Source organism: Battus philenor, unplaced genomic scaffold, assembly GCF_028537555.1.
Source record: "Battus philenor isolate CCGP_79_NKW_IND1 unplaced genomic scaffold, ilBatPhil1.0.hap1 SCAF_3, whole genome shotgun sequence".
NCBI lineage: Eukaryota > Metazoa > Arthropoda > Insecta > Lepidoptera > Papilionidae > Battus > Battus philenor.
The window spans coordinates 2,362,317-2,390,242 of record NW_027181693.1 but is presented as its reverse complement, the minus strand read 5'-3'; the positions used below and the strand labels follow the sequence as shown (position 1 = coordinate 2,390,242).

Genomic DNA, 27,926 nt, shown 5'->3' with positions numbered 1-27,926 from the left:
CCTCCACGGCCGTCTGTTCTTTTCGTCATGAAACTGTCTTTCAGCTATTTCAATTTGCCAATGTGCTGGCTACTTCGGTTCGTTTAGGAGAACAGGACCTTAGGTGTAGAGAGAGCATCTCTATCTTAAATAAAGTAAAAGAAAATAGGGTAAGTAAACATGACAGTTTCATATGGAATTCCATTATAAGATGTTTGTGTTTGTCATAATTATATGGCTTTACAAATCTGCGGGAATGGTACCTTGGAAAGTTTTCACAGTCGCACGCGCATAAGTAATTGTCGAAGCATTTCAGTCGTTGCTTAAAGTCTATTGTAGCAACATGGATTAGCAGGCGGCCTATATATGAAGGTTCAAATGGCGGCTACATATACCTTTATAGTCAATATATTAATCTGTAAAAGTAATGTCTGTTCTGTATTACTCTATGATCGTCACGCCCTAATCCGAAATGAATACCTTACTCGAACCGCCAGTGTTTAGTGGCTATCGCCGCGACAGGCTGTGTTCAACATCGATAAATATATAATTAATAATATTAAAATCTCTTATGGTACAAAACATAGAGTAATTACTGATCTCGCAGACTGAACAACGGAGATGGGTAACAAAATTGTTACATTCACTGAACAACAACTTGAAGATTATCAGGTAATTTGAAATATTATATCTTGAACCTTATTGTCTAAGCAGTAGGGTTTAATTTTGATTGAAAAGATTTAAATATAGCCAATATAACAGAAATGACATCGGACATGCAAATGCCGACCGTCTGGAGTGTGTGTAAATATTTACGCAGTTTGTAATTATATTAATTATATTTGTATGGTGCATACATTATCAATCAACAATGCGGTGGTGCACTCCCTGAGTAGGTATCCCTGCTATGGGGGGAATATCCTGAAAAATAGAAACATCTTGTATAGTTACACCTAAGCCGATAAAAAAGGTTTCATATGTCAAGGTTACGGTACAGAGGCAGGTTCATAGACGCTTATCATCCACGAGGCTCAGGGGCTAAAGAGCAAGGCAATCACCTTTGTTCGTCGAACAACAGACACCTTCCAGCTGTATAACAGTGTCCTTCATGCGGTGGTAGCAATATCACGTCACACGAACTCGTGCGTGTATTACACGGACGTGACTCATGTGATCGCAAAATTCATTAATATGGCGATTATGGCATCTACCGCACAGCTACTGGCGTACAACCTGAAGATGGCAATATGGAGTAGGGATGAGGAAGTGGTCACAAGTACCTTATTTTAAGAAAATGGACATTGTTAGGGCGTCTTTAAAAACAAACAAGAGAATAAAGAATAAAAAAAATAATCACAATAATTAGTTGATTTCAACTTAGTTTTAAATAGTTTATGATTTAAATTAGTAAACAGTTTAAGAGACTTAAACGCGCTTAAAAAAATCAGGAATATTAAACATCATTGTAAAAACAAAGCCACGATATTATAATACAAGCAAGTATAATACAACAATACTATACTTCTATTATATGTATGATATAGTATGATCATCATAATTATTTTAGTCACACGTCCACAGCTGGATATAATTCACTCCCATAGATTTCCCGGAAGTGGCTAGAATTCACCATCATCCGATGACTTCAACAAGGTTTAGTGTTAAAATAAAAAAAAATATGTGTGATGACAGTAAACATATTTAACGTGCAAAACACTTTAATGTTCTAGTTGAAAATTGATGAATCGATATTCGATTTATGAACAGGACTGTACATTTTTCACAAGGAAGGAAATTCTAAGGTAAGATATCACTTATATTCTTCGATTGTTTTATTTCGTGTTCGATTTTCAAATAAATAAAATTTATTTTAAAATAGTAATAACAAATAAATTGGTAGCGAGATAAAAATTTAAGTCGTTATTGTCGTCGTCGTCATCGTTTTAGTCGTAGGAACTCCGCATAGCCTTTATCTGTAGATTTCCGATAAGGCCTTTTAGAAAGGCTTGTACCCTGTGTTCTGAAGCTTCAAAGGGTTGTCTAATGAGCTTTTGGATGGACATCCTTCGATATTGTTAATACTAAATCTTGTGACAGTAGTCGCTGGTTATTTTGATTCCTAAAAGGCACACTGGCTGAACTAAACTTTAGAATGAAATTTAAACATATGTATCGTTGAAGTTTCATTACGTAAGTGTGGATTGCGTCTCGTGTCATCTCTGAGTAATTAAAAAATAACATTAAGGTAATCAATGAGATATTTTCCTTTCACAAATTTTGCACACAATAATGTATTACTTATAATTAATACAAAAAAAAGTCCAAGGCTGTACAAAAGGACCCGTCGAAATTGTCATGCAAACAGTGTCTTCCGACAAATTTAATAAGTTGATCAATCCACCTGGTGAATGGATGTCCTACTCTACGCTTGCTTGACCGTGGTCTTCAAAACTTTTTTATTTGTTTTTTTTTTTCTTACGTGTCCTATGTGGCCTGTTTAATGGCTGTTCAACTTGCTAATCGCTGGGAAATCGGTTACTTTTGTCTATTTACGTATCTCCTCATTCCTTATCAATCTCGTAGAGATATCACAAGGGCAGCCCTCTCCATGGCTCGTTTAGTAATTGTGAGCTTGCTTGGAGTAAGAGACCGAGTTTAATTTAATAACCAGACAAAACTATTACAGTATTACGAATAGTACTACAAAATAAATTTAATAAATTATCCGTGAAAGATATTAAACGTATTATGGAATTCTAGACAGCACTCGGTCGAGTAGCGTTGTAAAAATTCTGCTCGCTAAGGGCTATTTTCATATCGGCGGCAAAGGGGTTACGATTCGATCTCATCTACTACTCATAAGCTTAAAGAAATATTTATTCTGAGAAATTATTCTAAATGAATAAAATTATACTGACCAGAGTTCCTAGCAGTGGTAGCTTAGCGATAAATTATTTATTACGGTTCGATTCCCGGGATACAATCTTATTTCATTCACAAAATTTGCTTTAACACGTTCACTGCGGCTTGAGGTCGATTCTGCCTCATGGTAAACTTTGCACTGGTGCGGCGCGTAAAACTCGTGTTTTCTCTCTAGTGCGGCGGCTGTTTACACTCAACCGTATGAGGTATGACAAAGACAAATATAGCTTTCTTTATGTCTGCGAAGCATTGACTCAATATTGTAAAAAAATATTGATGAACATGAGGCAGAAAAGGCCTCAACCGCACTACTAGGAAGTTTAGCTTGAGGCTGATTCGACCTCAGCCGCACCAGCTGAAAGTTCTTCAAAATTGGGCCCGCAGTGAACGTGTTAATTATATAGGGTCGCTACAGCTCACTAACAAGTTACTAGAGGATGGGTAGTAACGTCTTATGCGTACTACAATAACACACTGCGATAGCCAACCCGCCTGCCAAGCGTGGCAATTATGGTATATTCCCTCATAGATATTTTTTGACGAGGCCTATGCCATGCGGTGCATTTTCGTTGACAGATACAACGATTTATAATTAACATAAAATTTTAATAGGAATAAAATTGTTACTAGAATTACTATTAAGTACCTTTTTAATCAATTTTAGAGATAACTTCTTTTGTAAAATTTAAGGAACAAGGAAAATCATTACTTACATTCGATAGATTTTTGGCTTTCGTTTTTGTTAATTATCATCACCTTAGTCATAGGACAGACGTCTAGTGCTGAACATAGACCTCGCCCATGTATTTACAATTATACATGTTGGAAGCTGTTTGCATTCAGCGTCTTCTGATCTATCTGAGTTACTACCAAAGCAGATAAATGGTTAGTATATTTAAATTTCAATTAAAAAAAGATTTTTATTCTATCGTATGTTGATTTCTGATTACAATTTTTATTGATATCCAGATGAGTTATCTGTTCGGATGGAGAACACCTTAAGTATGATGAACATGCGAAAGGAACTTTGCAGGGCTGTATGATAAAAAGAGTTGTTAAGAAAAATTCTAGTTCGAAATTCAAACCTACACAGTCGTTGTTAGTCACCTCCAGCTGCCACTAATAAAACAGTGTAAAATATGTTAAACAAAAAGTCTTATGAAAACTTTTTGGTTATAAAATATACGCCCGAAATGCGTTGGCGTTATGGTCGTGTAATTTCACTTCCACACAGCTGTAGTCTCTAAAGTAATGCAATGTTTATATATTTATGTACATTTGCTCTTTGTGATGGCAACACTGTTGCTACTGTCATTAGGTTGACAACTCGTGTGTTCCTTTATTAGCCATGAGGATAAACACATAATAATGCTTTGTAATCATTAATATGGTTTCTTTTTCCCGTACCACATATTAAAGCCATACAAACATGAATTTGTGCGATTTCGTAACATGATTCTTTTTCCTTATATACTACAGGCATGTTTTTTTTTTAATTTTGAACTTATCAACTTCATAGCTTCTCCTTGCGTTGTTTTTTTTTATTATATGGCAAATGCAGCGGAGATATAAGGTTCTTAAGGTTGTCAGAAGACTTTAAATACAGACTTGCTTCTAAGTAATATTAAAATTTTGTAGGGTAGAACTTTATCCAGTGGTAGACTGTGAGTATATATAGCTGAAATGATGATGTTGAAGTGAACTTCTCTAAATAATTTGAAGAAGCGGTAGTTTTTTTGAAGAAATAATGTCGATGGACTTCTACTGCCCTAATCCTACCTAATCAAACTTACTGCGTCAGGTGCGCTGACTGTACCATGTTGTAAGTTTTATTCTTAATAGCGTTGATATTTAACGGTAGATACAATTATTTCTGCCTAACTGCTCTTTTATATTTAGGCTTGACGTTAACATCGGCGTAGTCCCAAATTTTAAGTTGCCAAACAGTTGGTCGCAGAGGATTAGGTGTTATTTTTTAATTTTTCCGTTAAGAAAATTGAGAAGAGTAATTGAAATAACTGAGTTTTAACCCACGCAAGCTTTCTCGGATTACTAAATACGTCTCGAGGTCTATTCCCGGGATTCCCCAAACTAAGAAGTGTCTGCCTAAGAAATTTAAGTGCTTGTCTCCTGTAAAATATTCATAATATTCCTAAATGAAGTTTCTTTTATGTCTAGGCTAAATTGTTACAAAGCAACAGTAGTATACAGGTCAGCTATAAAGGTCGATGGTTAAACTGATTGACAAGTTGAAGTAGTCGGATTCTTTGAGAAGAACAGACGGCCGCTGACGTTTTAAGGTTCTGGAGTGAAGACCACTGACTGACAGGCGTAGTGCATGACGTCCACCCGTAGGGTACCTTTTGAATCAGAAGACGCTAAAGGCCTTTTCCAACTAGTTCTTATACTAAGGGCGATGTCCAGTAGAAGTTCTGCGGATAATGATTATTAAACGTTAATCAATAATAAAAATTAATTGTAGTGGAAATGTAACAGTTTCTTAAAGATTTGTTACTATACAGATTTATAATTTAATTTAAACTATTAACTTTTTTACCTTAATAAAACTTTAGGTATCGTATTATTGGATTTGATTAAACGTAATTAGATTAATTGCAACATGAAGTACGCGTTAATAAAAAAGATCTAATTACACGTGTCTGCTGTATATACCTACAATATAAACTGACATTGTTTTTTATATAGAAAGAAATTTAATAGGTGATATTTACATTTTAAAAACAACTTGTCTTCTTAAATACAGCAGATCTTATATCAAAACCATACTGTAGAAAACCACAATATCTCAGTTTTTATATTTAAAATTATTTATTGATATTTTACCATATTTATTGGCTTCCGCAACTATCGGAAGGCTATGTGTCAGCTGCATTGTGGATTGATAGAAACGTCTTCAACAACACTAAAACACGCTTACCATTAGGCCGATCTTCACTATATTTTTATAAGTACTAAGGCTTGGAGATTAAAGAAAGCGGAACGAATATGCACCGACAATTCCATGGATTGGTCGTAGAACCAACGAAATGATACTAATGGAACTAGAAGAGTTATTTCGCTTTTCCACGGCGAATTTTTGAAGTTTTTGTTCACGTAGCCAGAAAATACGGTGAAAATTTTGGAGAAACCTTTAATCGGACGGCGATCACGAGGTTGCAGTTCAATGTGCTGGTCATATTAAGCCGGAACCACATTCGATACCACAAAAGCTGAAACAAAACACACCACAGAAGACAGGAACAGATGACGGAAATGCGCTACGAATTTTCCAAAAAGCTTCACGATCTTCAGTAGTAATGGAAGAGATACAAGAGGAGACTTAGCTAATTTAATAAGTGTTGTAGTAAAAACATTTTCTAAACATTTTAATATTTAGTTGTCAAAATTTACTAAATTTATATAAATATATATAGAATACAGCCTCTGGTGTACTCTGTATTTCATTGCATTCAAAAGCGTTCTAGTGCAAATCATTCTACAGACGAAATAGTAAGTCCACCAATATACAGAAGGTACAGTCGTGTACACGTTTGCACAAGAAGTTTTCCTATTTCGGTGAGTTCGTCGCAAACAAGAACGAGAAATCGATTTTTGTTACAAAGTGAAAATGTTGTTTTAATGCCTGCATTTGTCCATCTTTGGATATTTATTAAAAAAAAATCGTATTATTTTTACGTAAAATACATGTTAAATTTACATCATCATTTTAGCTGCAGGGCCTTTATTGCTGGTTATAGGTGATGACTTTCAACAGTACCGGTAAAGTCGTCAACTGGACGTCTGCTGTAGATAATAATTATTCCCTGCTTCACCATTATCGTTGTTGTCCGCCAGAAACAGCGGAGCAGCTGGAGAGTGGAAGTTTAGAATTATTATCATAGGGAATTTGTGTCCCTTTACGCGTGGGATATGGGTAGTTGAGCGCTTTTTTAAATGCTGTGCTGGACATGCTGTTGTGGCGTTCATTAGAAAGCACCCAAATTTATTATCTATGAACGTTTTGTTTTTGCATGTCCCTTCTTACACTCGATACAACTCGCCCTCTCTCTGACGCGCCGTCTACCGAGCAGACGTGTCGCTTCAACCGCTGTTCAACAAAGGAAATACTTGTAACTCAGATTGAGATCTATTTAAAGATGTAAAAAGGCCGATTTAAAACGTTTAAAACCAAAAGTGGCGGTTTAAAACCCCAAATAAATCTTTTTAAACGGTTTAAAACTCGCCTACTAAAATATAAGAACAGTGTTTTTACACATCATTATCGACAATACTTTTTCTTGTGTTAGTTATCTATGCAGTTTATACCTTTATATGTAATATATTTATAGGTAAGTATATTACATATAAAGTACTATAATTATAAAGAAACAATATTACATAAAATAGATTAAAATATGTACCTAAATCATAAAGGAATTGTGGATAGGAGTTTTGACCTTTATTTCCAAGTAGTTAAGGTCTACTCAAAGGTCCACTCCTCAATTTCTGTTCAAAGAGTTTGCCGCCAGAGAGCCACCGCCGACTGCTATGCACACATACACACACACACACAGTGAATGCCCTCTGTTTTACTTGCACATGAAAAAGACAACGTTAGGTATGGTATGTATGTATGGTATGGCTTATAAATTTTCATGACTGTATGTCAAGAAAGTCATGAAAATTATATCATCATGTTGTCGAGTGGACTGTATAAGATTAGCCAGTTTTTTTTAACTTTCAAGAAAAAGTCGGTACCTAATAATCTAATTTTATAACAGCTCATTACATTTTAGTTATTCAGTAATGTTTGGCATATTTGGCACGAGTACCTTTATATTGAATCCAAATTTGTACATTTTTTTACAATACTGGCAACACTGACATGTCCGCACGCAACACGCTATGTATGTGTGTGTGTGTGTTGTGGAGTAGGCGAGCTGGCAACGTTGCATCTTGACGTCTCTCCGCGTGAGAAGTGCAAGTGTGTGAGTTTGGTTTTAAACCGAATGAAACTGATTGATAAATCTTTTCAAAGTAACCAATATAGTTAACTAGGTAATAGTTGTTCAACTTAGTTAGGTAATGTCTACGCTTGGAATAGATAATATGTTTATATTTAAGAAAAACATAGTCGTCAACACTAAACGTTTAAAATCGAAAAAAAATGGGTTTTTTCGGTTTTAAACGGTTTTTTTCGTTTTAAACCGATTGGTTTAATTCGTTTTAAACCGGCCTTACATCTATAGATCTATTGTTCTGTGATATTATAAGTTTAACTATCTGGCAAGTGTTTTTCTTTACATCGAATTATCTATTACGGGACGAGGACCCCGTACTACCGAACACCCATCAATTCTGTCGTCCGTGAATATTTTTGCTTTAGTTGGCTCGTACGGCAACAACGGGAGGAAATGATTGGGGCTAGTGTACACGTCGGTTCAACCACGGTAATATTTGTTTGGCCTTTGGCCTTTCCATAGATTTCTAATAGGACCAGATGAAAGCTAAAAAGCTTATCAAGTTCGTCTGTCCTCTTTGTGAGACATCTTACGCTGTTCTTGTCGTCTGTGGTCTCCAATAAAGAACCTAAAGGGGTCAGTGGCCATCTATTCTGGGCATTACGTGGTCTGTGCACTGCCATTTTAATTTGCCAATTCACTGGACTTACTAACCATGATTATTTTCGATCGTCTACTGATCTCATTCCTGAATCTATCTCCTTTGTTATAATTTTACATACATACAAATATACAGTTGTATTGTAATATAGCGTACTGTATTAACCTTATACGTTTCCCACTATTGGTATGCCAGTTTATGCAGGTTAATTTAGTATGTTTTCCTTCAGTTCACATATAATTTGGTACAAATTGTGATGTCCTCGCTGCTCTTAAAGCGGAATTTAAATAAATTCCCAACTTTATTCGCTGTGGTATAACGCTGTGGTATTTATCTCACATCGGGTCCCCGTGGCGTACGATGCACCGCAAAAACATCACACAAATACTCAAGACACCGGCGATAGCGTCCGCTTCGAGTTCAAGTGACAGCGTTCAGGCTCAGCCCGTGTCGCTCCCGACCGCTGAGTAGACCTCGCTTCGCAAAGCTTAAACTACACGTCAGTCAAAACACTATACACCTACACGGGTATAATCCGCCACGTACAAACGTTATATATATATATATATATATATATATATATATATATTTGGGCAGTGTATAATTTTTAACTCACGTATCTCCTGTTTCTGAGAAGTATTTCGATGAAGCTGCACATAGCTTAAATAGGCTAGCAGCGCAACGTCAATAATATCAAATATCTAATTATAAGAGATTATAAATATTACATGCTTTGTAAATATAATTGTGTAAATGATTTTTGATAACGACAATAAAAGCAATATTTTCATTTTGTCACATATAGAAATGTAAATCGCGTTCAGAAACGTTCAATGCGTATGAACAATATTGAAAGGCGTATTTCATTCCACAAATGTCTCTGACAGCTGTCATTTATTGGTTCGGATTGTATCTTGAACGGACCATTTGTAACGAATGATATTCCAAATACAATGGATATTTCATTTTAAAACTATATCATTATGGATTACCATAATATTTGAATTGAAAGGGAGAATATATAGCTCATTTGCATTGCTTATTAATTAATATATGTATTATTGGGTGCATCTCGGTTGACATAAATTAATATATGAATTAATGCATATGTATGTGTTTAATATATTATCCATAAATCAACGGTTTATATACAAAATGAATAGGTATATGTATAGCTCATTTACTGTCAATTAATATATGGTACAACCTTATGATAATAAAGTTAGAAAAAGAATATTTAATGGAATCAAGCGTTACCTTGCGGAAGTCCATTCTAAGTAAGAAAAGGACCAATATTTAGCCACTTCCGCACATGCAGTGATAGTCGTGCAACAAAGTGCACCGCTCGCCAGCCCGCTGACTATATATATATATATATATATTTGTATAGAGAGAGAGAGAGAGAGAAAGACAGCACTTCCTCAGATTTTTGGTTATAAAAATAAAATTCAAGTATTGACATTCGTCAGGGTTTTCAAGAGATTTCGTGAGGTGAACCCCGATCTCGTGCCTAGAAGAATGACGGAAAACCAAGCTCATACTATAGCAGTGCCCGTGGAGGAGATCGAAAAACTACCTGAACTAAAGGTGAGTCAGTCACCTTAAATTACACAAGGAAGAATAATTTGGTAATATTTTCCGATCAAGTCTATCACTGGCAATATCGAAAGTAAACTACAATCAGAAAGGTATAGTTAGTTTTTATTATTTGCACAACATATACAACAGGCTACATATATGGGATGTTTTTTTCTGGCACTGATTCTTTTTTACTGCGGAAGAAGGTACTTTATGCGATCTATAATATATCAAATACTTTCTTACAGGAATGTTGGTGAAATAAAAATTATGATATATAGCTTGTTATACCTGTTAGCAAGCCTTATGTAATGGAGTAGCGGTAGCCTAGTGGTAGAGGACTAAATCTTGCGATCGAAGGTCTCGTGTTCGATTCCCGGATAGGGCTATGTATATGTATATTTGACCTACGGACTTTTCATAAGGCGCTAATTATGGAATATCTTCCCATAGATACATTTTTTGGAGGACTATGCATTGCAGTAGGCGTCTATGGACTGAATCTACGATAAGTTATAGGTATAATATATATATATATATATATATATATATATATATATATATATATATATATATATATATATATATATATATTACTCTTTGTGTGTGTTTGGTTTGTTATGCAGTGTTCTCCATAATACAAATACTCTGCGATCGCTAACCCGCCTGCCAAACGAGGCGATTGTGGTATATCTCCCCATACATACAATAAGTATCTACTTATAAACTTTCCTGGTATCTTAGCATTAACAAATAATTACATTGTGATACACTATAATGTTAGTATATATTATTAACAATACCATAAAGTAATTTGTAAAAGTGATCTCAATAAAAAAAAAACAAATTTGTTGCTTTTCCTACATCACGTCACGTTTGAAACTAGCGATAGGGAATTTTCTATAGAATAAATAGTGAAAAGGAAATTTATGACGTTACACAGTCAATGTATATGACAGTCAGGTTTATGCACATAAAAACTCTAATAAATTTTAGAAAAATACTAAATATATACAAAGTTACTACTAGGAATAAATAAGAGTATGTTATGTGTATCTTTAGGTTTTATAAAACACGTAACTCTTTTGTGGACAGCTGTTTACGGTATATAATACACTCCTATGTAATGTCTATTAATTATTTTGTTTTAAATTTATGAATATTAAAAAACTTGTAAAAAAAATTCGATAAAGGATTTATAAGTGATGATAGAGCTTTGGCGAAAGAACGCTATCGGATGCATGAGAGAGGTGCTATTTCAGATGAGCACTTCTCCGACTCTCTCACATTTCCCTCGTCATTTCTAATTCGATCTTGCAGCGAAATTTCGAGCATAGCCCTCTATTGTTCTCTGGGTGACCGTGAGTCTTTTTATGAGATCCGTCGTAAATGACCACGTTAAATGATCCTTTGTGGATAATGTTATGAATAAATAGTTCATGATTAAAGTCAAGACTGAGAAAACACCCTATATGAGAAAAACAAATTAAATAGGCTATGCAAGCAGCCGGAAACCTACTGACGCAATAGAAATACGACTCTAAGGGCGGGAAATATATGAAAATAATATATTCATTTCCAATGAAACTAGAATTTCATATGAAAATGTCTTGTACACGACGTTATAAATTTAAATTTGTTCCCCAGGAGAATCCTTTCAAGCGTCGCATATGCGAAGTATTCTCGCACGACGGATCCGGGAACCTCACGTTCGAGGATTTTCTAGACATGATGTCGGTGTTCAGCGAAGCAGCTCCGAGGGATATTAAAGCTTGGTGATACTTAGTTTTCACTGTGATATATTTAAAAAGTTTCTATTACTTTGTTTCATTTAAGTATTTAAATTATTCAATAAAATTAAATACTTTTTAATTTAAAAAAAACACACACACATTTATATTACATTTCATATTTTTCGCGACACGCAATATATTTTTTTACTATTAAAAAATAAATTAATTATTTAAATATTATGTAAAAATTCATTCATATTAACCATGTAGGATCTTTAATAGTTAACACTTGTAAACAACATAAGAAGAATACCAGAATAGCCCAAATTGTTACAAAAAAGTATCTGATAGAGCTTTCCTATAACGGCATCCTTTAACTTAAACCTTCGAAGGTTCCAAACGCTTCCTAAACTGAGAAGAAGTCACAACAAACTCAGACGCGTTTTTTTTGATCACTTACACATCATTCTTAAAACAAATTTATTTCCAAGTTCTTTTATTACTTACGACGTCCTTTATAATATAATAGGATTTTTTTTATATACAGTTTATGTATAAAAATATTTTTCTATAACTTCTCAATATATTTAGGGGACTGGAAAGTAATGTCGTTTATGTCAACATGTTTTGCAGAAAAACTAATTGATTTGTTATCGCTTCGCCATTGATAATTTGTATACTAGATAACAAAAGATTGTTAATAGCGAAGGTGAATATATTGTTGATTAGAAATAAAAATGTAGTAGTGTAAATTTAACTTATAAAAGCGACATTACTTTCCGGTCACCATAGTATAATAGGATATGTAATTAAAAATAGTCATTGTTTACATAAATTTACATTTGTTGGCAGGTACGCATTTAGAATATACGACCTCGACGATGATATGTATATAGGACGCGAAGACCTCTTGGAGGCAACTCGACTTCTCACAAAGGGAGAGCTTCATCAACAGGAGTGCGATGATATAGTTGCGAGTGTCCTCGACGAGGCAGATGTTGATGGAGACGGGAGATTATCGTTTATGGACTTCGAACACGTTGTTGTACGCGCCCCTGATTTTCTATCTACGTTCCACATTAGAGTTTAAAACCTTCGTTTGTTTGTCAACATTACTAAAGTTATAACTATAACTTAACCTTGTATGTCTAAGTAACTTTGATGTAACATTGGTTGCCTAAGTTCTTAACTATGTTACTTAAAAGTGATGTTAAATATATTCCAGCTTAGAATCATATAAGTTTAATTAAAGAAGAGACAGTCTTTCAAAAAATACATTTAATAGACAATTAACTTATTATTATTCTCGCTCCACTCTTATATATATTTTATCTCTTATAATATAGATTTTAGGTCAAAGGACGTTGTTTATTTTCATTTCAATATTGATATCTATTATAACATAGATTATATTATATATAGTCGGTAATTAGACATGAAAAATAAAATAAAATATACGAATACATTTTAAAATAAAAATGTGTATGTAATCTAATTAAAAATAAATTGTTGTCTGAAAAAATTATTAGTTTAATATTTCAATTTTTATATTCCTTTTACTATATTATTAATTACTATATTTTTAAAAATATATATTGAACAATCGTGTAGGTATAAATGTATGAATTCGTTCGTCAATCAAAAAAGAGCGTATCTTTTATTAAATTATTTTTTATTTTTTATAAGTGAAATTCTCGTAAGTATACGCAATTATAAATAGTTACATCTTAAGTATTAAGTACTAATAGAAAAATTTTAACATACTAATAGCATAACAATGTGTTGAGACATTGGAATGGATTGATGGTTCGATTGATAACTGTAAACAAGAGAATTCACAACGCGATTACATCAGTATATATACTTATAATACGATAGGAAATAATAAACTTGGTAAATACAATTTTGTCAGTTCTAATGGTGATGTAAATGAATGTTCATAAAATATGTGATATGAGTTGGAATCTTTTAACAAACCAAACAAAAAAAATCCTACAATTTTTTTGGGGACGTATTTTGTAACGCAAATAATTTTGTCTATTTAACTTGTGCTTATATTTTTTGTACCGAAAAGATTTTACAAACAATGTTTATAAAGGGAGGAGAGCAGAAAAAAACTCTTCTGAATTTCCAATGATTTAACCGCGCGTTTTGACTTTTTGTCGTTTGTGGGAGCGGAAGAAATTTTTCAACGAAATTTTCATTGTAAATATTTTTTTTAACGTTCCTTTTCTTTTTGAACAAAGAAATACTTATTAAGCATTCCACAAAGGTATTAAATATCAAGTCTTGTAAGACTATTAGATAAGTGCGGCATGGAACACAAATTGGTGCTTTGTGTAGCAAATTACGTAAATTGCTTGAGTAAAGAAGTTGCGAACAAGGAGTTTCATACTCCTCCAAAGATTCTAAGTTCGACTATTAAAAAAAAAATCTTTATTTTATACACCAGATTCTTTATATTCGTACGGATACTTGAAAAGTTTTAATCAAAAAAATATTTTTTTCTAATATCAATTTTGGGCAGTAGCATAGGGGTAAAGTACTATGACTTATGATCGTAAGTCGTGATTTCGATTCTCGATCTCTTAATTCAATCTTATATAATAACGTAAAATAAAAATAAAGAATCATATTGAAGATTACCATAAAAGCTATTAATAACGGATAACATTTTTATTGATTTATTAAAAAGCTAACAGCTAACATCACCATCACTATCACTATAATTTCAGCCCTAATCCAAACATTGCTAGATACTGATCTACATACTTCCAAAAAGTCTAGTCAGCTTGAATCTAGTGTCAAGAAAAATTAACAATTATATTATAAGCTGTTGTAGCCCAGTATTAGAGTACTGTGATTTGCAATCGTAGGTCGTAGGTTCGATACAGTCTTATGTATAATTCACACTTTGAGTATTAATTATATGGGATTGCCACTGCTCACAAACAAGTTTCTAGAGAACGGGCAGCAGTTTTCTAAGCGTACCATAAAAACCACATTACTATTTAATGGAATCAGGCGTTACCTTTCAGAAGTCCATCTTAAGTAAGATAACGACCAATATTTAGCCACTTACGCACATGCAGTGGTAGTCGTGCAACAAAGTGCACCGCCCGCCAGCCCGCTGATAAATGCGCATGCGGCAAACAATGCGAATTACACAACTGCCGTTAAATCACTCAACACGTGTTTCACCCCTTTACGGGGCATCTTCAGGTGTTATGTTACACCGATTAGTGCCAAAAAAAATCACATTACAATTGCCAACCTGCTTGCCAAGCGTGGCGATTAAAGTATATCTCCTCATAGATGTCTTTGGAAGAATCTATACCTTGCAGCGTGGTCCCTGTGCTGAAATGTATCGTAATATAAAGTTTTGTTGTTTTAAGCAAAATGTATTGCTTGTGTTGTGAAAGAGACTTCGCTGCTCACAGTTGGTTATACAATATGTGTGTATACGATTGCATGTGTGTTTCGTCGTGTACATGTGTGTATGCTAGGGCGTGTGATTGCGTGTGTGTGTGCGCGCTTATAACAAAATTTGGAGGAAAGATTGCACATAGGCAATATATGTCGGGTTTAACTATTCACATGTTGATTATTGACTAGTGTTGTAAACAATGATCTAACATTAAAGAGTATATGATGGCATGAATTCAGATATTATAAAGCTTTAAAATACATTTTTATAAATTATAAAGTAGATTTTTTGATGGTTCAAAATTATTGAGAGCAGTTACATAATTCTTGGTCACTAATAAACATTGACGATGTACAAAATGAACGCCTTATTCCTTCTCATTGTATCGTTTCCATCATTACTGAGGATTGTGAAATCAGAGCCAGAATTGGCGGTGTATATTGCTTTGGCTACTGTGATATTGAGCGTGATTCAAACCCAATCGGACCAGAGCATGAGGCTGCGACCTCGCGATCCGTGATCCCCTGGTAATCCATCCATTTTTCCGGTGATCACAAGCATGCATTCCAACTATATGACGTCCACGGGACACAGGCCTCCTATTTAGATTACTAATATGACGAGTTTGAATTTGCTTGCATCCAACGTCTTTCGACAACCTTTATAAAGTCGTCTGTCATCCTTATAGGTAAGAAAAGGACCAATATTTAGCCACTTCCGCACATACAGTGGTAGTCGTGCAACAAAGTTCACCGCCCGCCAGCCCGCTGATAAATGCGCATGCGGCAAACAATGCGAATTACACAACTGACACCGTTAAATCATTCAACTCGTGTTTCACCCTTCCACGGGGCATCTTTAGGAGTTATGTTACACCGATTAGTGCCAAACACAGAGTCCTTAGAACCTTATAGGTGGTATTCATTTTGCAAATAAAAGAGAAAAAATAAACATTTCTCATTTCGCAAAAGCAGCAACCCTAGTGGTATAATTACGAGACAATTTCGATTAGCGAGATAGAGTTATTACGTAGATAATAAAGTCGATCTGCAGGGCTGTGCCGACGTCGTTGACAAAGCCCTGATTGCCTATTACTCTCTCATCGCGCTGAGAAACCTATCTCCTTGGTCATCTAAATGCCTATCATATTAAACGTCTATGTACTTTGTGTATGTTAAAGTACCTCCAATGTGGGATTATTTTTGATCGTGTAGCTTTCATGTGGGAGCACTCCAATTAAACAGTACACTGCTGAACGTAGGGCTTTCTCATAGACTTCTAATTAGACCGGTTAGAAGAGTCGACCTTGTGCGTGAACGACCTGCGTTGTCATCTGTCGCAAGCCATTAGGCCTCTCTATTGCCACATTAACTTGTCAATCCGCTGTGACTGTGTAGGTTATTTTAGTTCGTCTACGAATCTCCTCATTTTTAATTCGATCGCTCAGAGAAATTTTGAGTATAGTACTTTATAAATTCCACCGGTCATTACAGCTATTAACAATATTTAGTTTAAATATACAAGTATTAAAATTGAAACGTCGATTGGAATTCGGGCGCCAAGAGTTGGAAACTTACTGTAATTTTCATTATGATTATTATCGTAGATACTCTCAACTGTGTACTTTACACCAGAAAAAGCTTCAACGTGTTCTAGAAGTGCCAATGGGCTAGCCACAGAATGTGAGGAACTGATAACCGCTGGAGTCTCAAGGTTCTGGAAACCACGAACTGGATAACATAGTAAAAGACGTCCACCCAAAAGCTGATCAGACGAGATTGTTTAGGTAGATACAAGCTATCACTGATCGTAGATCTTAATCTTATAACTCAAAAAACAACACCGAACTGTCGACATGGGGAGTACACCTATTTATACTACGGAGAAGGTTTAAGTTTTGGATAGTACTCGGTTTTCGGGAATTTCTAAGAATCGTACACAAAAATCTATAAATAACTTCAAGGTCACGCGTGTTAACGGCACTTCTTGATCCTAGGGTTCCGCGTTTATTTTAGAGGGTTCTGTAACTCGTGCTTTGTAACACACTATGTTAAAAATACACAACAATTTAGGTGATTCCTTAGCTTCAAATTATCTGACGTTAATGGGCAGACACTTTGAGAATGGTGACTTTTAATGACAAATCCCGACTTTTAAAATAACAATATGATGTCAGAAAGAAGCTTTTGTTTACCGAGTCGATAATAAAGTAAGCCAGGTATTATAAAAATAATATAAACAATTATACAATTTGCCTATTGACCCTCTGTCTAGACAGGTCCTTAATGAATAAATTTAAATTTATTCTACCGATTGTTGGACTGTTGCATTCAAATGGAAAAAATAAACTAATACGACGTATTTCAGAGTAGTCACTTTATTTATTTATAAAATGGGAAATAAATTATTAAATTTTTTGATCAATAAATACTGACCAACTGTTTGTCTAACTGTCAAACGCTCGAATTTTGTACCATTTATTTATTTATTTAACAGTTTATTGTACACAATAAAAACACTAAAGTAACAATACAAATATAACTGACACAACAGGCACTACTTATTTCTAACCAGAAATTTCTTCCAGTAGGCCTACGGAAGGAGATTCATAAAAAGTAAGGCAGACACAACGTGCACAATAATTAAATTGAAATATTTACAATAGATACGACTTTTGACCATAATTACATACTTAACATGAACATAAATGTATACTTACATATTAGATACTTACATAAATAAGCATAATAAATAATATATATACATAATATAAGCATAAATACATATATAACATATATAACTAAAAATATTATATATACTAGACAACTAGCGATAAATAGTGCTCTTTGACTCGCTTTTTAAATACAGGTAATGATGGACAATCACGTACTTCGTAGGGGAGAGCGTTCTATAATCTTGCAGCATGGACAGTGAAGGAATAGGAAAAGAAATCAGAGTGATGGGTGGGGATGGCCAGTGACGTCCTTACGTTCGTACGACAAGGTTTGTCCTGGGCCCGGGAGAAGTGGAAGAGGTTACGGAGATAAGAAGGAGCAGAGGGATTGTATAGGATGTTATAGAGAGTAGAAAGAACATGAGCGTTCCTGCGGTGACGAATTGGAAGCCACTTGAGTTGCGATCGGAACTGGGAAATATGATCGTACTTACGTAAACCGAAAATAAATCTAATACATACATTTTGGAGACGCTCTAGTTTGTTTAGAAGCTTATCAGTGGCATCCAGGTAGCACGCGTCAGCGTAGTCAAGAATGGGGAAAAGGAGAGTCTGTACGAGGGAGATCTTGGTTTTCAGAGGTAAAAAGTTCTGGAGGCATTTGAGCGAGTGAAGTGAAAAATGTAATTTTTTGCTGACCTCATTGACGTGCGGGAGCCAAGACAAATTGGAATCGATGATTACCCCTAGATTCTTTGCAGATTTGCTAAAAGGTATAATAACGCCATCGTAAAGCAATGGACGGATAGCAGTGACAGCGCCAAGACGCTTATACATATATGCGCTCCCAATAAGCAAAGCCTGTGACTTTTTCGGGTTTACTACTAGTCCGAATGACTTAGCCCAAGTAGAGATCCGCTCCAGATCGGCATTGATAAGAGCAATAGCATCATCAAGATCAGAGATTTTGAAATGCCGATAGATCTGCAAGTCGTCTGCATAAATATGGAAGTTAGACAAAATTACAGTGGTGACTGTGTTTATAAAAACGGAAAACAGGAGTGGTGACAGTACACCACCCTGCGGCACACCCGCACCGAGATCGCACCAGTCTGAGGAGACATCATCAGAGTGGATCCGCTGAGAACGACCACGAAGGTAAGACTCAAACCACGCCAAAGCAAGAGGAGAGACGTTAAGAGAGCGAAGAATAGCGAGAAGGACATCAAAGTCTACAGAATTGAAAGCATTTATTAACATTCGAATATTAAAAAAAATTAATAGCTATTTTTTTAAGTATCTGTGGAATTTATATTTTTATATAAAAACCTCCTTCAAAGTAAGTACTAGAAAACTTAGAAATATGATAAAATCGGTTAAGTCTTTCTCGAGTTATGGTGTGATCAAGGGGGAAAGAAATTCTTTTTATGTATATACATAATGTAAATATAACATTATTCGTTAAGGATATTTGTTTAATCAAATAGCAAAAACATCTAACATGTAACGAAATATGGCAAAAAATTTAAAAGAATAAAAACATTCCAAATTCAAAATTAAACGATATGCTATATAAACATTTGCCACTCATAAGGAATTGTAAACGTGAAATAATGTAATTGCTCGACGGGAAAATGTATAATGGAAAATGAGATTGGTCCGGGGGTCTCCGCAGCAAAGAATACAATAACGTTAACTGAAACTGTTCGTATTTGCCATCGTTCCTCATTTAATTAAAGTTGCCGACATCGAGGCGAACTATGTTGAGCAAATTTGAACGGAAAACGTATAGAGATATTGTATTGGCGTGCTACGAAGTAAAGTGACTGTTTAAATGTACCGAAACAATATGTAATATTTTATTTACAACTAACATGGCATGGTGTTTCTAAGGTTGATGTAAAAATCAACTTTGCTCATTATACATTTATTTCAAATTTCCTCGTAAACAATAAATAAACGATTACTGCAATTTAGTCTTTAAAATTATCCAAATAATATATGGGTGTCGGAGAAAAAAATTCTGGAGTGTTTTCAAAAGAGTGAGGTTAGCTTTGGTAATACATATAAACCTTCTAGTATAACACAGTTTTAATGAAACTATATTTATTCGACTGACAGTGTAACAACGTACTCAGAGATCTGAACACTCGTCGTTGTCGCGGTTAAAGCGACACCTCTCTTTGCTTATATCTCAACAAAATGACACACATTCGCTCAAATTCTTTAATAATTTTTTAACAATCGTATGTCTTCTAATATGTATCTCCTGAGGTGGACGCAGTCTTGGTCCAGCTCTTCAAGGGGCACGGGGGGTTCTCTAAGTACCTTCATAAGTTTAAACTCCATTCCAAAACCGAGTGCTGGATAGAAAAAAAGGATAGAGGAGACCACTGTTGCCTCAATTTTGGCAGAAAAAGAAGAAAGAGAGTCCTTCCTCAGATTCTACAGGGTTGTGGCAATAAATGCAATAAATAGAAACAAGGAATAAACAGGCAAACAAATAATGTAAATAAAAATAAAAATAAACAAAAATTATATAAGGAATAAATTAAAATGTAATAAAATTAACTGTGACGTATTAAAACTGTGATAAATATACCTATAAGAGATTCATTAACAAAAATCTGTAATAAACTAATAAAAAAGACCAAACTGCAGTGATGAGGATGGATGATTAGGATAGAATAGAAGAGAAAGATAGATAGAATTGTAGAGTGAAAGAATGAAAAGATAGATAATGTGATGCATGGAAGAAGAGTATGATAATAAAAAAAGAAATTTGAAAAAAATAATGAAAGAAAAATAAATTCTCTGTTCCCACACAAATAGAGATGGAAAGAGAAGTCCCCAAAAGCTGGTGCCACAAATAAAAAAAAATATCTGTATCTCCTCATAAGTATCGATCTCCTACTATAATTTTACAATTTTACAACGCGATCACACTGACAGAAAAACCAATCTAAATAATTGTTCAAACCAGTGTTTCCCAATATGGGGCCCACGCTCGATAGGACGGCAATGTGATTATTAATGGCGATAATTCTAAAGAGGATTCGGCTCGAGTTTAACCATTTTGCTTCAGTATAATATATGTATATGTATATGTATATATATATATATACATGTACATGTTACATTAGGGAGCGTAAGAATTTTTGAAAGAGGGCCATGGCTCAGAAAATGTTGACTAGTTTAAACAGTAAGAAAATTAATTCAGTTTCAGGACAACACGTACCGGCAAGTGAAGCGTAGAAGGTCATGGACTGAAGAATAAGGTGGACAGAGGAAGTTTTCGGAAGACGCTGTTTGCAGGCCGCTTTACAACAGGCCTATTTTTTTTATTTTTATCATAGCCTTCGTTTCATAGACATATCGTTGCCCCTGCTTTGTCTTTATTAATCCTAATCTGTATCGCTAGTGTTTTTTTTTTACAATATTTTTTTTCGCTTTTACTAAACGCAGACAGTTGGGAGAGGGTTGCCGCTATTTGATACGAATCTTTCTTCTCCCAGCTGCGAGACACGACAGCGTTTTATAAATTTTTACAATTTTTCTTACACAATTTTCTCTTATAGGTAAATACAGCTAAAATTTATACATATTAACAATACAATTTGGAATTTTTACTCAATTATATATTAGTTGATACATTATTTTATTTCAAGTCGCTGCCCAAGCGCTACAGACCGTTAAATTCTTTGAAATTTAGGACAATGTGCCGGGCCAACTCATCAAAAGATTCTGCTGTAGATTTTTTCTTGAGAAGGTCCGGTAAGTTGAACGGATGTATATTAAGGTTTTCACAGATAACTATAATAAATTTTTCAGTACTTATATTTTTCATTTATCTTTTCTTTTCACTCAAACCACTGGGCCTATTGGAAACGCAGCTAATGTACAGCAGTGAAGTGCAAGTGGAAGTGGCTAAAATTATGATAATGAATATTACCGTAATATACCTGGAGAAGAATTTGATTTTGAATACAAATTTGTATAGTATTTATTTATCACGTCTATTATTTTAGCGGTAGTAAATAGGTATGCAGAAAATTGTACCAGTTAAAATACTCTTGATGTATATATTTTTATAATTAATGAATATGAAAGAGTGTAAATTCGATTCTAGTGTTAAGTATTAAATTTTTTGTTGTTTGAGTCATCATAATTTTAACTGAAGACGTCCAATGATGGTCATTTTGCAGTTCGTAGCTTGCTTACATAAATTGTTTTAATTGGCTACAAATAAATCTACATTACAAGTTACCTCATACAGGAAATTATACAACATTGTTCTGTTATAAATCATTAAGTAAAAACGATGTTAGTTCTCGAGAGATATTTCATACCACAAATTTACGGTCGAAACTTTAACCGTTTGTATTGTTTACTGTAATAAAAACTAATTCAACTGTAGTTTGGTACGGAAGCTGTTATATTCTAATCTAAAACTATACGATTACAATAATATTAACCTATACGTGAGGTGACACTATGGTTTTAGGATAGTAAAAAAGTTAGTATCAATTTTCGAATGATTTATTGTTTTTCAAAATAGTCCCCTTGTTGATTTATGCAACGTATTATGTCATAATCATTCAAGGCATAGGATGTACTTATCTAGACATGTCAGGTATTTCCTATAGAACAGCCAGTGTCTTCCAAGGACCTTAACAAGATGGGCACCTTATGGGCGGATGTGCATCACCAAATGAAACAACTAAATGATCGTGTAAAACACTTTGAATTCAATACAAACAAACGCCTAAGTTTGTTCAAGCTTGCTGACAGTTAAATCTCATCAGACTTGATTATGACCCGTATAACTTCGTTTCAGCAATCGCAGTTCAGAGGTCCCTCGTGTTATCACGAAAATTAATATGCACACGTTTAAACTAGTTAAATCAGTTGTAAATAGCACGACATAAAGCTCATCATCAAATGCTTACCATTGAAAATAAATGAAATATATGAGGTGAAAAGATTGAAATATTTAATGGAATCAGGCGTTACCTCGCGGAAGTCCATCCTAAGTAAGAAAAGCAAAACAATTGAGTGATTTGGCGGTGGCGGTTGTGTGATTCGCATTGTTTGCCGCATACGCATTTATCGGCGGGATAGCGGGCGGTGCACTTTATTGCACGACTACCACTGCATGTGCGGAAGTGGCAAAATTTTTGTCCTTTTCTTACTTTGAAAAGATTGAGGAAAATCATTTTTCGAATTTTAAAAGTCATAGTCACTATGACCGCATCTAGTGCCTTCCCTTGATTATGTCGTCGGTCCGTTTGGTGAGTAAATTACACACGAACCGCCTCGTGGTAAACATTCGAGAATCTTCTGTGCCCATTGGCCGGCGTCTGTACGAGTGATGTGCCTCGCTCACTGCCACTGAAGACTTATCTTCAAGGAATTTCCTCATTTATGTTTCAAGATTCAAATTCTTAACTAATTTTTAAATGCGATGGATAAATTAAAACTATTTCATAATTTTAAATTTTAAACTGATTATTTTAAATAAGAAAAGGACCAATATATAGCTACTTCCGTCAATGCAGTAGTAGTAGTGCAATAAAGTGCACCGCCCGCCAGCCCGCTAATAAATGCACATGCGGCAAACAATGCGAATTACACTACTACCACCATTAAATCACTCAACAGGTGTTTCACCCCTCCAGAGGAATCTTCAGGAGTAATGTTACACCGATTAGTGCCAAACACAGGGTGTTTGTAAAATTTGGACTTTATTGCACGACTACTACTGCATTGGCGGAAGTAGCTGTATATTGGTCCTTTTCTTACTTAGGATGGACTTCCGCAAAATAACGCCTAAATCCATTAGATATTGAATATTTTAAAAACATTTCTGTCATATGGACAATTTAAAAAAAAACATACACTGTCTGAATAATAGTTGAATAAATTTTCATAAATACTCTATTAATTGTAAACAAAATAATTTAAGTTAATAAAACATCATTACAGAGATATTATTGATAAATGAGAATGTGGTTGTGTAGTAACGTAGTGCGTAACGAATTTGTTAGTTTAGGAGGTTTCATTATTAATAAACAGAATATATAAATAGATACGTCTGAAATAAACAAGAATTCAATAAATAAATTAGCAACTACGTTTGCCTGTATAATAAGATCACGGGGGATCAAGTTTGATCCTGTTTAATTAGTGGCACGCAGTGGGAAATTATGCGATCTGCTATTTATTATTCCTCGCTGTTATTAGATAAGGATGCCCCTCTGTTGTGTTTTGTTGATTTATCAACTTAGCTTCGGCATAACTGATGTTGTTCGTAATAAGAATCGGTAACTAACTCCAGTGTGAAAATAAACATTTCTGACGTGGAAAATTAAAAATGTTATAGAAGTGTATGTGTGCCCATGGTGTGTGTGATTGTATGGGTGTATGTGTGTGTGTCGCGAGTGGAGAGAAGGACTCATAGTTCGATTTACAAGAACTCAAAGATAATGTACAGTATAACATAATATTTTTAATTTTACAACACAAGACTTCACATACACTCATTGTACGTAGTTTCAGGAGTTTCTTCGTTGACTTTGTCCATTAAATCACGCAAGCAATAGGGCTTTAGTTATACTTATCTTTTGTAATTTAGTTGAATGCACTCTTAATAACTTATCTAATATGGACCAACAGTTGTGGCCCAGTGACAACGAATAAGACTTGCGATTGTAGGTCACGGGTTCAAATCCCGTCGTACAATCTTATATAATTAACTTTTTGCGCATAAATTATTTAGGATTACCACTGATAAAAAACAAGTTTCCAGAGAATGAATAGCAGCAACTTTGTGGTACCATACTAATATACTGCGATCGCCCGTCTGCAAAGCATGGCGATTATGGTACATGTCCCATAGATATCTTTAGAAGAGATTTGTTTTACAGTATGCGTGTATGGGCTGCCTAATCTAATAATAATGTTTATGTATTATTTTTAAAGACGCCCAACTAAAATCCGTGATCCTAGTTTATATATGTGTGTGTTTGTGTGTGTCTCAAAACATTATCTTTGGCTATCGATGGAGAACACAATTTTATAATTCATAAAACGTAAGGCCCAGTATTGATTATTTGATAATTTTGAATAAAGCTTATCTCTTTTTTACAAGAGGTATAATTTATTTTATAACAAAGACATCTTTAATTAACAGAGGGCGTTGCGTTCAAACTTTTAATTACAAGTAGATTGACTCCCGTGTCTTATAATTAAAGAAAATTGATAATTTCTTCAACGCGCTATCAGATATTATGATAAACTTTGTTAATTTAAGTCTATTGTTGGATGCCAAGCGTGATTCAGTATAAATTAGTGCGATTTTTTTTAATAGGTTGTCTTGTATGAAAAAGTTGTTTCAGATTTCAGGACTAATCAAATTATTCATCTTGAGACATGATCTAATGTTAATGAATTAAGACGAAGGGGAAAGGGAGAACCGCAGGGATGAAGGATTTTGTATTCTATGCATTATCGTGGGCGAAACATTGTGATAATAATTTTTGATTTACGAAAAACTGGAAGATGTTTGTAATGGTTAATATAATGACACCAGTATAATAATACTTGTGATGTTTTGTTATTATATAACGTTTACTTTATTTAAAAAAAGAATTATTTTATCTGCAACTATCTCTAAGGAATCGATATTTTTTAAATTAATTTAGGCCTCTTTTCAGTTGTCCCAGTTTTACAATTAAATTTAGATTAAATTGCATAACATGCTATAAAAAACACAAAATAAAAATAAAGTGAAAATTGGACTAAACTCGGTAATTTATACCCGTGTGATATTCTATTATCACACGGGTATAAATAGTTATTACAAACGGTTGGTTGCGCAGAGCGGGCATACGTGGAACCCCACCTCGGATCCCGCATATAGAGATCTCCGCCACCAGCGCTCAAGTCCGAGTAATTGGAGGCATGTATACCTTCACTAAAGGCACTCTCTCTCGGACACGATAACTCGTAACATATCATAATTAGTCTGTAATATTTAGTCGTAGTTTTTGTGTAGTGTTAATACTTGGTTATTGTATTTTTTACGTTACTTAAAGTTAATAAACTTGTTTCTTTACTGAATTGTCCTGCGTGTTTCTTTTCGGAGTTAACAGTGTCATGCTACAGTTCATTAAACATCTATGTGAATAGCGCTTGCGTGGAATACGAGTGGAGGTGCAGTAGTGCTAATAATGTTACCTAGGCAATAGCAATCAATCAAGTAGTTGTTCGGCACGGAGGCCTTTTCGCAATACTAAATGCCTATTGAGTGACAGCTCTATACGATGTCCTTTCTTGGAGGTTTTCGCGTCAAGTCACTCCATGCAACCTATGCCTATGTTAATACTTGGTTATCGTATTTTTTACGTTGCTTAAAGTTAACTAACTTGGTACTTTACTGCATTGTCTTGCGTGTTTCTTTTCGGAGTTAACAGTGTCATGTTACAGTTCATTAAACATCTATGTGAATAGCGCTTGCGTGGAATACGGGTGGAGGTGCAGTAGTGCTAATAACGTTTTTTTTATGGCCCCCACTATTGGGGGCCTCTCGTACTAGGGGTACTTAGGTGGGACAGGGGCAATTTAATTTTTTTCACATAATTTTTTATTTTCATTCTCTACTTTCATTCTTCACATAATCTTTCATTCTATTCTTTTATGCCACAATTCTGCTTTCTTTCAATTTTGCTCTGTGTCCTTTCATTCCTCCCTCATTACTTGTTACATTTTATCTTTTTTCTTTCATTTACATTTTTATCACACTTTATATCACATTGTGCTAATAACGTTACCCAGGCAATAGTAATTAACCAAGTAGTGGTTCGGCACGGAGGCCCTTTAGTCGTAATGCTAAATGCGTATCGAGTGACAACTCTATCCGATATCCTCTCTTGGGGTTACTTGCGTCAAGTCACTCCATGCAACCTATACATACCTATGTAGGTGCCTTGGCAAACTAAGAGTTCGGTGTTTTCGGCTGTAACAGGGCATGGTACAAAAGAGCCCATGATCTAAGATACGTAAAACCTATGGAATTTTTAAATAAAGCATCAGAGTAAATCCATACTGGAAAAAAGTAAGGAAACCTTCGAGCACGCATGGGCGTGGGCATATTCCTAACGCGGTGCTCAGTCGGGTAGATTTGTTTTCGTGCTCATTGACTAAGCCCACAGAAGGCCATTGTTTTATACGTAGTAATATTAAGAATGTAGTAAAAGATAACTAGTGTTAATTAATATATTGTAATGAAAAGTGCTTTTCTTCTGTATTAGGCGTAAGTTGTATTTATGAGTGAGTGTAATAAATAAATAACAATGTAAATTATTTCGAAAGCTTTCGTTGTTTAATACAATTGTGGTAATAATCCAGGGAAATAATATTAAAAAGATACTTAATAAAAGAGAAAATGTTAAAAGTTTTTTTAGAAAATTTCCTTTAACATCGCGATATCTCGAAGGACTTGTCGAAGTGCTCTTTGATTATTTAGGTACCAAAGGTAAATATGCTATTTTCTTCAGGCACCCTCAGTTCGTTTGTTTCTCCTGTTGTTTGAATTTCCCGAGTAAATATCTACTTCTATTTTTATAAAGATTGTTTACGAGCGTATGATTTTTCTGACACTTTGAATGGTGGATTTTGGATATATAATTCTTTGGTGATAAAGACGTTTTGATGCTGGTAGTTTTAATGTATACATATATGTATGACTTTAAAAGGGTGAATATGTAGTTCGTTTTTAGTAAAACGCTTTAAAGTTTTTATTTATTTTCAATCTTCATATATATCAGTTAATTTGATCGCTCTGAAATAAGTTACATTTCTTTACTGGAATGCGATAGACTAATAACTTCTAGCATTAAATAATAATTAATTTATATATATATATATATAGCAATTCCACAGACAGACGCCCACTGCAAGGCTGGTCTTTCAATGCCCGTATATAACGACA

At 34.4% G+C, this 27,926-nt stretch overlaps 1 protein-coding gene across 2 annotated transcripts; it reads left to right on the top strand.

Annotated features, from left to right (window-relative positions):
• The first annotated feature begins 518 nt into the window (after positions 1-518).
• Positions 519-13,085, top strand: Cib2 (Calcium and integrin binding family member 2). Of its 2 annotated transcripts, none has more exons than XM_068770805.1 (5): positions 519-651; positions 1,747-1,781; positions 9,993-10,110; positions 11,749-11,876; positions 12,687-13,085. In XM_068770805.1, exons 1-5 carry the CDS (start codon positions 601-603, stop codon positions 12,922-12,924), a joined length of 570 nt encoding a protein of 189 aa, XP_068626906.1. In that variant the 5' UTR covers positions 519-600; the 3' UTR covers positions 12,925-13,085. The 2 variants fall into 2 exon arrangements, with proteins under 2 accessions (XP_068626906.1, XP_068626905.1); XM_068770804.1 differs by having other exon boundaries at positions 571-651; positions 1,710-1,781.
• The last annotated feature ends 14,841 nt before the right edge of the window (positions 13,086-27,926 follow it).

Excerpts from the sequence above, each read along its gene's own strand:
- Cib2 (XM_068770805.1), top strand. The coding sequence starts at position 601 with ATGGGTAACAAAATTGTTACATTCACTGAACAACAACTTGAAGATTAT. Across the intron at positions 652-1,746 it reads AACAACTTGAAGATTATCAG|GACTGTACATTTTTCACAAG; the intron begins GTAATTTGAAAT and ends ATTTATGAACAG. Across the intron at positions 10,111-11,748 it reads AAAAACTACCTGAACTAAAG|GAGAATCCTTTCAAGCGTCG; the intron begins GTGAGTCAGTCA and ends TTTGTTCCCCAG.